The following is a 13,007-nucleotide window of genomic DNA, read 5'->3' as shown; positions in this document are numbered from 1 at the left end:
GGAGGCGTGGCCAGGTGGCTCTGCTGCATGCTGCCCCATCTGCAGGTGCCTCCCCTGCAGCTCCCATTGGCTGTGGTTCCCAGCCAATGGGAGCTGTGGGGCCGGTGCTTGGGGTGGGAGCAGAGTGTGGACTGGAGCCCCCTGGCTGTCCCTACATGTCAGAGTCAGAGGGGGGACATGCTGCTGCTTCTGGGAGCCGCGCGGAGCAGCCCCCAACCCTGCTCCCTGGCTAGAGCGCCAGACCGGGGCAAACCCCAGACTCTGCTCGATGGCCGGATTAAAACAGCTGGTGGGCCGTAGTTTGCCCACCCCTGGTTTAGTCAGTGTCTGTTCAAAAAGGGGATAAGGGAAAATCTGAGCCATAAGGAAGAGTTTTCACGAATGGCTAGTTCACTGCCATGCTTACTATAGCTGACCCCATATCACAGGGAGCCCAGCTAGAGTTCAGAAGTTCTCTGGAATCCCATCTGAATTCCAAAAGAGTTGAAAAGAGGGCCCAGTTCTGATCCTCTCAAAGGGGAGGATCTATTAAGCAGGCATGGGTATATAGCAGTAAGCATTAAGTTGGAGCAGTACTTCGTAAGATGCACAGATTTTATTGTTAAAGACCAGTCACTATTAAACCTTCAGCTATTTTAGGGAAACCATTTTTACTAGTCAAATTCTGAAACCTTTATGGGTCTAGGAGCTCAGTAGGAAAAAGAAAATAAAGGTGCCACTCTAATCTTTGTCATTCTTTACAATTTTCAAATTCTACTAAACAAACAAACAAACAAACAAGCAAAACAAACATTAAAACCAGCCTAATCCAAATAGGAAAAAAGAAAAAAAAATTCCTAGTATGGATTGCAGTGTTGTTGTGTTGATGTTCTTAGTCTTCAGTTTCTTCTTGTCATATTGGTAGCAGACCCTGCAGCTGGGGAAATCCTTCAAATCCCTCATTTGGGGAAAAGAAGAAGAAAGCAGGATAAAACTGGCATATAGAAATATTGAGGAAAGTAATAACGCTCCTGCTATATGAATAGGATGGGACACCCCTTGACTTCACTACCTGAGAGCACAACTCAGTGAGTCTCACCACCTTTCTAGCAAGAAAGCAATATCTGCAATTCCACTAAAGTAACAAATGCCAATTTATTTGTGCTGTGATCTAAAACTGGTGATCCCAAAGGGTTAGTGAGGATTTTGGAAATCCCCACAAGAAGATGCAGGAAACCAGATAATAAAAAACATACCCCTCTAGGTCAATTCAAGTCTCTTCATCTAATAAAACCTGTTTCCCTTGAGAAGAAACAGTTTTAGAAGAGAATATTGACCCTATATCTCTTACACAGGCTCTCAGGTACCACTGTCATGTGCCTGGTACAGATAAAAACTGTTCAGAATCCAAGCTGGATCCTAGTCCCAAATTGCCCACTTATGTGAAGCATTAGGCTGCACGATTGGGCCTTCTGGATAGTAACTGCCACATTTATTCTCTGTCCTACTGAGAAAATAAAATGATAATGCACAGTAGATGTAATGATCTGCTCTTTTTGGAAGACAAGAAAATCTGACTGAATGTTCTTTGGATAGCTACTTGAGTCACTTCAGAAAAGCCTTGGGAATGTGGTATGTACACCCCACACAAGGGCAGTTCTGTAGTCCAGCAGAATGCACTGTTCGTGTGCTATGTCCTGATGAAGTGCTAATGAGACCAGCTGAAATCTTTAAATAAACACAAGCCTGGAAGTTTCAGTGATTGTGGACATCAATGGATTTAAAGTGCAGTCCTCTTGCTGCATTTTAGGGTACTGCCTAGTCCCCTGACTGGCCAGTATTATATCCCTCCTGCAGCAACAGTTTATTTTTAAATTTGAAAATGGTGCTATCTGCATTTCTGGAAGCATTTTAAATGCTCACAATCTAACCGAAGACAGCCTGTAAAACAATAAGGTTGTGCTTCAGCCAGAGTTTAACATTAGACACACCCCAAGGTTTGAAACATACCACAGAACGATAGCACCTGTTACTGGTTGCTGCTATGAAGTGATAATAGGCTGCTAAAAAAAACCATCACTAGTGTGAATAGATTGCATGCTTTGTTCAGAGGTGGTTCTGTGGCAGTCCCATGCTTTTTCCAGGGGGAATGTGCCAGTTTGCATGACTTTTGGCCCTGTGCCTTCCCTTGATCAGTTTTATTGCTCTCTGGTTCTCACAATGCCAATTTTGTTTCTATAGCGTGAGGCTTTACTCTTCCAGGAGTAGGTCTGATAATCTGTATTGCAGTTCCCATGTTCAGAGGGCTTTTCACAGGGAACTCTCACGCCATCCCTCATTATGAAGGGGCGTAATTTTCTGAAGGCAGATTATCAAATAAATACAATTAGAAAGCCACCCTGAGAATGGTAGATTTCTCATTCTCCATTCATGCAAAGTTCCTTCTGCTTTACAGACACAATTTAATTTCCTTCTCATCACTGATTTTCCTGTGTTTATATTTTATTCTGTGCCCTGTAGCTAATGAATATTGCTCTAGCTGAGACCTGGCTAAGCCTTTGCTGTTTCCTGGCAAGCCTTCTCCCCTTCCTCTATTTATTTGTGTCTTGATTTCACTGAGATACAGTACAGCATTGTAACAGAAAGTCTGTGCTTTCCCCTACATGCATTTGGCATAACTATGTGAGAGGGTATATCTATATGGGGGGGAGAGCTCAGTGGTTTGAGCATTGGCCTACTACACCCAGGGTTGTGAGTTCAATCCTTGAGGGAGCCACTTGGGGATCTGGGCAAAATCAGTACTTGGTCCTGCTAGTGAAAGCAGGGGGCTGGACTCGATGACCTTTCAAGGTCCCTTCCAGTTCTAGGAGATGGGATATCTCCATTATAAAAAAAAAAGAATACTGAGTGTGCACTCTGCTATGTACCTGGATGCCATAACTTGTGTAGTGAAATATGAACGTAAGTATACAGAGACATCAGTGAAATGTCAAACGAAGGAGTCAATGCCTTGCCTTCCGGAATATATTTCTTTCAGATGGAAAAACAAGATCCTGCAGAGACAACTGTCCTCTTGCACATCACCTCCTGTACTTTGGACCATAATCTACTTTCAGGTCACACATCAATTCAGCCATCCATTTCTGTCTGCTAATATTGTTTTTTTCTACCAAAATACTTCCGTGTATGCATTGCTATCTGACAACTACAGTACTGCAACAGCCATCTTGTTTGCTCCCCACTTCCAGCAGCTCTCTATTTTAATCCACTCATAGTCATGTCAAACCATTATGAGGCATGCCAACTTACTGTGTCCATTATTCTCTCTCATCTTCACTGGCTGAGGATCCACTCATGGATCCAACTTCAATGTTATTACTAGGGAAGAAATGTTATCTAGTAGCTAGACCAAAGCTCAGCTGAAACAGTGTTGCCCGGGGCAAGTTACTTGAGACTCTCTGTACCTTAACGTACACGTCTGCAGAAGAGTAGTAGTATTACACCTCTTTAAAAGATAAAAATGCTATTTAAATGCAAAGTATTATTATTATTCTTGGTTAAAACCCTTTCTATGTTATTATTTAAGAGCTCTGTAACAGTGAGAATGTTTCCATTGTCTTCTGTGGGCTCTGGATCAGGCTCTAAGGCAGATGATAGAAATTTACACCCTAACCAGGTATTCACATTCTATTATTGGTATGCTATCGGTTTCCGCTCTCTTTCATTCTCTTTTTGCATTTTAGAAATATCCCATATTTTCACACCTCACCCTGGTTTGGTGATATGCTCCCATTGAAATTAAGAGGAGTTTTGCATGAGAAAGGATGGCAGTATTTGGATCTGGTTGCAGAAGGTATGATGTCTTGCAGGACTTATGTCTCTGATTATCCTGGCCTAGATCTTTTTGGTTCTCCTGACTCGTTTTCTGCTTTATTCTCAGTTTTGTTTTCTGCTTTGCCTTCCCTGGGTTATGGTGCATGAATTTGTGTGTGATGCTGAACAAGTAATAGATGAGAATAATAAATGAAAGGATTTTTTCCCCCCACTGAACTCTTCTCCAGCTTGCTTTTTTTTTTTTTTTTAAATGGTCGCTAACCTTTCCTTACATTGTGCACTGTGGGCAGCAAGCCATTCTGCAGCTATTGTTTAATTTCTTTAGTTCAGTGGGTTTCTCTTCATGCAGGGACACTTGCTGTGATACTGCATAGAATGAATGTTTGCACAGTGTGTGCTTCCAGATGTCAGACGTAGTATAATGATCTGGGAATATATCAGTAGCACAGCAGTTGAAGACTGCTCACAAAATAATATCCTTATATAAGGCAGGTAGATGTGTTTCACACAGCATAACTAAACACCTCTTCCAGATCGCCCATTCCTGCTTTTGGCACCTTATTTCATGCTGGCCCCAAGCCTGGAAGCCCCTCTGTGACCCCACTATGATTCTGTCTTCATGTCCGTAAAGTCTCCTTTCAATACACACTTCTTCCATGAAGATTATATTCCCTTGACCTCCCCTTGGAAAAGTGGTGCCAAAATAGTACTGGCATAATGGAAGAAACCAAGAGGCATGTTCAACAATTCTGCTCCATCACCTGCTTTTTTCACTCCCCGCCGCCCCAAGGATCTATTGTCTACTTAGAATGTAAGCTCTTTGGGGCACAGACCTCATCTTTTTTAATAGTCTCTGTAAAGCAACCAATAGTGTGGCCACTATATAAATGACACTATTAATTTGACGTCAATAGGAATTTTCTATGAGAAAGGACTGCAGGATCAGATCCTAGGCTCTTTGGGGCAGGGACTGTATATTTGTTGTGTGTCTGAACATCGCCTAGCAGAGCGGGGCGTCCATGACGGGGGCTCCTAGACACTACTGCATTGTAAATAAATTAATTAATAAACTCATTGCACCAAACACCTGATCAGGAAATAAATGAATGTGTAAGGTGCAAAATCAAAATGCTATACATAAGAACACGTATGGAAAACCAACTTCCCCATCTTTCCTCTCTATTGAATGCCATCAGGAGTTCATTTTCCTATGGTTTGGTTCTCCAGAGTTTGATTCTTTTTCTTTACCCAGCACATCCATCAAATCAGAACGTTATTTAATAAGTCATTTCATTTTTTAATATTTCTGTAACTAGTTACCACTTACCTCATCCCACTCTAACAGGTAGCTGGTGATTTTTGAACCGTTGTCAATGGGTGCCTATAAACAAAACAAACCAACAAAAAATGAGATCTTGGAAAGAAGTTTACAAACACATTTCCTTCCCCCAGCCAAATGGCTACATTTTAAAATGAAACCAGAGCTCTTGTTTTGCAAACAGCTTGGCAAACATTTTAGTGTGTAATAAGAAGAGGATGAAAGTAATTAAATACATTTTCAAAAGTCAGTCATTTTAGTGTTTGTGAAAGGTACTACATTGAGACACCGCAAATATGATGTCTTAAAAAAACCAAAAAACAAACCTGCAGCATGGGCAACACTAATGCAAGCGGTCATATTATCTGGCCATTATCTGGAGGGACCAGATCTCGGGGTTTGAGGGCTGTCCAGACGCCACATTCTATTTAATCACTGAGAATGCCAACAGAGCGCTCAATAGTGCCACCTGTCTACCAGGAAGTGAACTGACATTGGCAAAATTATGGGTAGGCTTTGAAGGATTAGATTTTTATTGCTAAAAGTTGGCAAACGCCGATTTCACTCTACACACACAAACCGACAAAAGTATTTCCATGGAAAATAATCAAAATATACAGATCAGCAAAGTAAGAAAAATGGCTGCTTGAGAACTTATTAGACTTTGATTTAAGGATATTTACTTTGTAGATTTTGACGTGATGTTGACAATTTGTATTTTAACTATTATATAGTTTTCACTTTTTGAATCTCAATATGTACTGTCATTAAATAATTATTGTCTGGTCCTCCCCCCTTTCCCCTCCAATATCCTTCAACTGTGAACACTTAAAACAATAAAAATAAAAAATGCTTTAAAATAAACATTGATAATGTTCATCAAAATTATAAAAAAAAAGAAAAATTGAATTCTGCCAACCCTAATTATAGGTCATCAAACAGTGATGATATGGTAACAAAATTCCATCACTAGTCAACAAAGTTTGGATTTAAAACTGGCAAAAGGTTTCAAATCTTATTTCCAAGCCTTTAATACATGCAGTTCCCCAATATATATAATTTTTGAATATTATTTTACGATATCTCAAACAATGCAATGAAATATTTTAAAACACATCATAATTCCCCCAGTGGAAACCAACAGTATCACAGCACTAAATAATTTAAAACGCTGATTATAGGTAACTGTATTTCACTTTGTTTTTCTAGGTTTCAGACACTTTATGTTACTTACCTTCCATTGTAAGGTTAGTGAACTTTTGGTCCTGTGTGAGGATTTGGGTGGAAAAGGACATTCTGGAGCACAGCTGTGAGTGGTGAAGCTAATTGGCTCTGAACAGGATCCCTTTACTGAATTGTACACTGCATAGACCCTGAAAATGAACATGTATGAATTTATGAATTTGCAGACAATTAAAAAAGGAGCTTTTTCTTTTTATCAACCACAGCATTTTACTAGCAAAGCAGTCATACTGCCAAATGCTCATGTTTTTTCACATCCCAGCTCTCCCTTGTATATTTTATTCGGTATGAATGTTCAAAATAATTCACATCAGAAGTTACGTATTATAGTGCTAGTTTAACTACTTCCACAAACTAATCATTTCCTTCCATTGGTGGAAGTTTCTGCCACCACTTTTCTTCACTATTGCAAATGTTTGGCCCACTATGCTAGAATCTTCTTGCGGAAATAGCAAGAGATGGGTCAGAAACATGGGGTGAACTTTATTAACCCATTCGCTGTGAATTAGCATTCAACTCTCATTCAGCAGTGTTAATTTAAGTGCAGCATCCATATGAAATGTGCAGTTTGCTTCATATAGCTGGATGTCAGTCGAGTTTGTAGAACCTGGACTAATATGCATAGAGCCTGGGTTCAAGATTTGCTGTGTTTTGTGTACATGGGAGGAGGAAGTTTATACAGTGGTCAAATACATTTTCTTCAAACAAGCTACAGTTGAACATCAGCTTAACTTCAGTACTCGGAAAGATAATGGAGCAAATAATCAAGCAACCAATTTGCAAACACCTAGAAGATAATAAGGTGATAAGTAACACTCAACATGGATTTGTTAAGAACAAATTGTGTTAAACCAACCTAATAGCTTTCTTTGACAGAGTAATAAGCCTGGTGGATGGGGGGGAAGTGGTAGATGTGGTAAATCTTGACTTTAGTAAGGCTTTTGATACTGTCTCGTATGACCTTCTCATAAACAAACTAGGGAAATACAACCAAGATGCTGCTACTATAAGGTGGGTGCATAACTGGCTGGAAAACCATAGCAATTATCAGTGGTTCTCAGTCAAGCTGGAAGGGCATAACGAGTGGGGTCCTGCAGGGATCAGTTCTGGGTCCGGTTCCGGTCAATATCTTCATCAATGATTTAGATAATTGCATAGAGAGTACACTTATAAGGTTTGTGGGCGATCCCAATCTCAGAGGGGTTGAAGTGATTTGGAGGATAGGATTAAAATTAAAAATGATCTGAACAAACTGGAGAAATGGCCTGAGGTAAATAGGATGAAATTGAATAAAAACAAATGGAAAGTACTCCACTTAGGAACAAACAATCAGTTGCACACATACAAAATGGTAAATGATTGCCCAGGAAGGAGTGTTGCACAAAGGGATCTGGGGGTTATAGTGGATCACAAACTAAATAGGAGTCAACAATGTAACACTGATGCAAAAAAAGCAAACATCATTCTGGGATGTATTAGCAGGAGTGTTGTAAGCAAGACACGAGAAGTAATTTTCCACTCTAGTTCATGATAAGGCCTGAGCTGGGGCACTGTGTCCAGTTGTGGACGCCACATTTTAGGAAAGATACCAATCTTTCAAAGAGATTCCAGAGGAGAGTAACAAAAATGATCAAAGGTCTAGAAAACATGACCTATGAGGAAAGACTGAAGAAATTGTGTTTGTTAGTCTGGAGAAGAGAAGACTGATGGGGGACATAACAGATTTCAAGTACATAAAAAGTTATTACAAGGGGGAGCGTGAAAATTTGTTCTTTTTAACCTCTGAGGATAGGATAAGAATCCTGGCCTTAAATTGCAGCAAGGGAGGGTTAGGTTGGACATTAGGAAAAACTTCCTGTCAGGATAGTTAAGCACTGGAACAATTGCCTAGCGAGGTTATGAAGTCTCCATCATTGGAGGTTTTTAAGAACAGGTTAGACAAACCTGTCAGGAATAGTCTAGTAATTACTTAGTTCTGCCTTCAATGCAAGGGACTGGACTAAGTGACCTATTGAAGCCACTCCAGTCCTACACTTCTATGATCATTAGCCCAGACATTCCTCTAACCACAGTTGGCATCGCTTCCTTTTCAACACCAACCCAGAGGAATCCCCTCACTCCCAACTTGTCTTTCCCTTCTTCAGGTAGAAAAAAGTGAACTGTGTGCTAGTAACTCTCTCATTTCTCCTGGACCTTTGAGGGTGTCACAGGTGCCTGCTCACTTCATCTTTTGCCTTTGTGGATCCACCAGGCAGGATCACTGCCCATCGCAATCCCAAGAGTCTTCTAGAAGTGCCAGAGTGTAACCTGACCCCCCCATAAAAGTGAGACTAGATAACCTTTTCTCTCTTACTGCAGGTGTCTAGGAGTCCTCTGAAGGGTCCCTAGCTATTTTGCTAGATTTAGTTGTGCATTACTTTCCTCACAGGTTTAGTGCTGAGCTTGAGGGGCTTCCTAGTTTCTGTAGACGGCGTGTATATGTGTGTGCCCACAAACAGATGGGATTGGGGCATACCTCAATAAAACTAGGATCCAAACTTAAAACTTACAACTCCAAAAAAAGAAGATGGGGCACTGCTAGCTTACACTTCCCAAAGTCCCAGGAGACTGTCACCAGGCCTCAGCTGAAGACAGTCACTAGAGGTTGCTGGATCGATACATAAGGTGGGATAGTCCTTTGGAAGCATGCAATTATTGAAAACAAAAACCTCCCAGCCGACCTGAAGGGGCTGGTTCTTAGACAATCCCTTGTGGACTGAAATGAAGGGCTATTTTGTGGAACCAAATGCTACAGGTTTGCATACCTGCCCCCGTACTCAACAGGTTGAAGACTTGTCAAAATTTTTATTTAAATTTAAGAGTTTTATTTTCCCATGTAGAACTTCTGTACAGCAGAGCAAATCAGTCAGTTGCACAGCTTTCTGCTCAGAAACCGTTCAAACTGAGTCCAGACAGTGACTTCTGGGTTGGCTTTAGCCACTGTGTATTTGAATGTGGAGTTTATACATGGGCAATTACCAAATTTGTTTTGGGTAGATAAGAGTACTTCAACCTCTGGGGGGCAACAAACAAGAGCTACTTGCACTCATGAGAAATGCTTTGTAGAATTGCCTCTGGTATCTTCCAATGAGCAGCTAGGAGTCAGAACAAATGTAATTGAGTCCCCACCAGGTGGCTTGATTCATTGCATGTTTGTCTCCTGTGCATCCCTGCAACCAAGAGTCAAACTAACATCAACATCAGCTGTAGGCAGCAATTCGAACTAGGTGAGTCCAAAGGGAGCCTCTTTTTAGCCAAGACAGCAAGAGCTGCATTGTGGTTTCTCCCAGTTAGAAGTTGTTCTTTGCATATTGACACTCAGGGCACGTCTTCACTCACTCAAACTGCTATAACAGCACAGCTACAGCACTGTAGAGCTTCAGTGTAGACGGGGGCGGGCAAACTTTTTAGCCTGAGGGTTTCCAAAATTGTATGGAGGGCTGGTTAGGGGAGGCTGTCTCTCCCCAAACAGCCAGGCGTGGCCTGGTCCCCGCCTCCTATCCGACCCCCCCGCTTCTCGCCCCTTGACAGCTCCCCCGGGACTCCTGCTCCATCCAACCCTCCTGTTTCCTGTCCCCTGACGACCCCCCCAGGACTCCTGCCCCATCCACCACCCCCTGCTCCCTATCCCCTGACCACCCCTGGGACTCCTACCCTGTCGCCCCCCCCCCCCCGTTCCCTGTCGGCCCCCCTGGTACTCCTGCCCCATCCACCACCCCCTGCTCCCTGTCCCCTGACCACCCCCGGATCCCCCAACCCTGACTGCCCCCTGCCACCCCATCCAACCCCCCCCTCACTCCTGACTGCCCCCCCCGGGACCCATGCCCCATCCAACCCCCCTGTTCCCCGCCCTCTGACCACCCCGACCCCTATCCACACCCCCGCCCCCTGACCACCCCCCAAACACCCCTGCTGTCCATCCAAGCCCCCCTGCTCCCTGCCCCCTTACTGCGCAGCACAGAGCACCGGTGGCTGGCAGCGTTACAGCCACGCCGCCCAAAGCACCGGGTCAGGCCGCGGCTCTGCAACTGTGCTGCCCAGCTGCCCAGAGCATTGCGCCGGCGGCGCGGCATGCTGAGACTGCGGGGGTGGGGGAACAGCAGGGGAGGGGCCCGCGGTACCCTTTGTAGGACTGATGAATGAAATTGTTTTTAATTGTTTACTTTATTAATGTAACTTCATAAGCAAAGTTTTATGAATGAAACAATATTCATTCATAAAACCGGTTACCCCAATAACTGGCTAATTAACAGTTAAGATGCTTGTTAAAAGCCATAGCTGTTCAGACAGCTGCCTTTGTAAGTTTCACTATCAATCCAATTCCTGCTTAAATCACTGAGACTTGCACTGTTTCAGTATTGTACCTTCTGTTCACCATTTATTACACTTGCCTACAGTGTAACTTCTGTTCACTGTTTGCCATCCATTATACTTGTCTATATTGTAACTTCCGTTCACTGTTTGCCATATTGTAATTCAAACCCCATTTTAAAACGCTTACTCCATTTTGTAAGGGCTTGCTGCAACCTTCATTTTTGCAAACCCTGCTGTAATCTTATTAGTTTAGTTTAGATGTGTGAATAAGGTATGTATGGATGATGGAATCAACCTCCAGCCCCAGCCTGTCCTGATTAAATAGAGTTCAAACACCAAAGGCTGAAGATGCAGACAAGAGCCCTAACAAAGTAAGAAGAATCCACCCTAAAAAAAAAAAGGTACAATAGAAGGAAGATCAAAGCCCAGTCCCAGGCTGAAAGTCATGTCTGCAATTGACGGGTGATCAATCACCAAACCCAAAGGCAGCATGACACAGCAAGACCTATAGACTCTGGATTCAAACTAAAGCCTACAAAAAGAATGGGTGAGATAAAAAACTTTGGAGGAGGGTAACATTCTGCTGCCAACATGGAAGGGCATCGGTGCATGCCCAACAGAGACCCAGCTCGTCCTTGTGCCCGGCTTTCCTGGCCAGTTAGCCGCCACAAGCTAAGAACCCAAGCTGCAAACTCAAGCCACAGACTCAAGCAGGACTGGTAACTACGCAGCAGCTGCAGAACATCTGATGGATGTGTGTGTGTGTGTGTGTGTGTGTGTGTGTGTGTATAGGTATTAGGTATAATGTGTGTGTATTAGGATTAAGATATTAGTTATTGGTCATAAATCAAATTGTTATCATAATAAATGTGGCATCTTTGTCTTGACCCCTAAAACGATCCTGTATAAGTTTGTGGGACAACACCTTCCTACCCATGCCGACAGGAGGGCTTCTCTTATAGGCGTAGATAATCCGCGTCCCTGAGAGGCGGAAGCGAGGTCAACGGAAGAATTCTTCCGTCGACCTAGAGCGGTCTATACCAGAGATTAGGTAGGCATAGCTACATCTCTCAGGTATGTGGATTTTTCACGGTCCTGACAGATGTAGCTATGCTGATGTAAGTTCCCAGTGTAGACCAGACTTTACTCCTTGGTGATTTCATACCTGAAAGGCTACTGCCTCCATAGTGTCTAATGTTAGATTTGCAAGATCAGAGAAAGTTATGAGGAAAACCTATCTGAACCTTTACATTAGTGTTAGGGAAGTGACTCTAAATTCCAAGTGACCTGTGTTTCTGGAGTTGTAAGGTAGAATGCACCTTAAAAAAGACGTAAGTGCCTTAAAAAGTCCAGACTTCCCTATCACCCATAAGTACTATATGATGTACACATGGAATCTCATCAAAAGATGAGGGGGGTTGTATTTGAAATGGGTGCAATAAAATATATTTCTTGAAGAAAAGTAAGATGTAGGTTCATAGTGAAGCTATGTAAGAGCCTGCAGTTTTTTTGTGCCTAATACATCAGAAAATTTTTTCAAGAACTGTGTGGGAAAACGTAAAGCCTTAGAAATCCGGTCAAGGTCACTGAGACCTAGGATGATCTCCATATTAAGTGCTGGTCATGCATGTTTATTTATGGACTTTACACATTTACTAGGGCTGGCCCGAAAACAAGAATTCTGTTTTGTAAAAATGTTTAAGGTGTTTACATTTGTTTTCATCAGAATGAAATGGAGACACTTTCAAATTTCTGATGAAAAAAGAGTGAGACCCCACATCAGAATAGCCAATATCCCCGGGGTGGGGTGGGGTGGAAAGAGTTAGGGCATTCACCTGGGATGTGGGAGACCCAGGTTGAAGTACCTGATTCAGAGCAGAATCTCCCACATCCCTGGTGAGTACCCTCACCACTGGGCTATTGGCTATTCTGGTGTCAATCCATCTCCCTCTCCACACCTCCAACTCCGCCCCCACTCCTCATATTGGATTTGAAAGAGTTTCCACACAAAAATTTGGTTTTAACAAATCAGCATTTTCCAGCTAAAAAAATATTCCTGACCAGCTGATATTTACTGCTTGCAATGCTTTAATACACAATCCCAACCTCACCAAAAAAAACACATAGAAGAAAACACATTAATTGGTTTTGTAATGCTAGTTTCCTTCTCCTACTACTTTCTGTGCTGCCACTTTGGGGCCTGCCTTTCATATCTCACAGTCCTGTATTCTTCCTCAAACACAGTCACTGCAAACTGTTCACCTCTGATTTGTGATTTGAC

At 42.6% G+C, this 13,007-nt stretch overlaps 1 protein-coding gene across 1 annotated transcript in view; it reads right to left on the bottom strand.

Moving 5' to 3' along the window:
- FNDC3B (fibronectin type III domain containing 3B) overlaps positions 1 to 13,007 on the bottom strand; it is a 388,134-nt gene that overhangs the window by 98,821 nt on the left and 276,306 nt on the right. Inside the window, exons 10-11 of the mRNA XM_065410392.1 lie at positions 6,366 to 6,504; positions 5,141 to 5,194 (exon numbers count right to left, since the gene is read on the bottom strand). Of these exons, the coding sequence (XP_065266464.1) occupies positions 5,141 to 5,194; positions 6,366 to 6,504 (193 nt within the window). The remainder of the gene's footprint in view (positions 1 to 5,140; positions 5,195 to 6,365; positions 6,505 to 13,007) is intronic.

Source organism: Emys orbicularis, chromosome 9 (assembly GCF_028017835.1).
Source record: "Emys orbicularis isolate rEmyOrb1 chromosome 9, rEmyOrb1.hap1, whole genome shotgun sequence".
Classification (NCBI taxonomy): Eukaryota; Metazoa; Chordata; order Testudines; family Emydidae; genus Emys; species Emys orbicularis.
The sequence above is the reverse complement of the archived record's forward strand: the minus strand, read 5'-3'. Positions and strand labels throughout refer to the sequence as shown.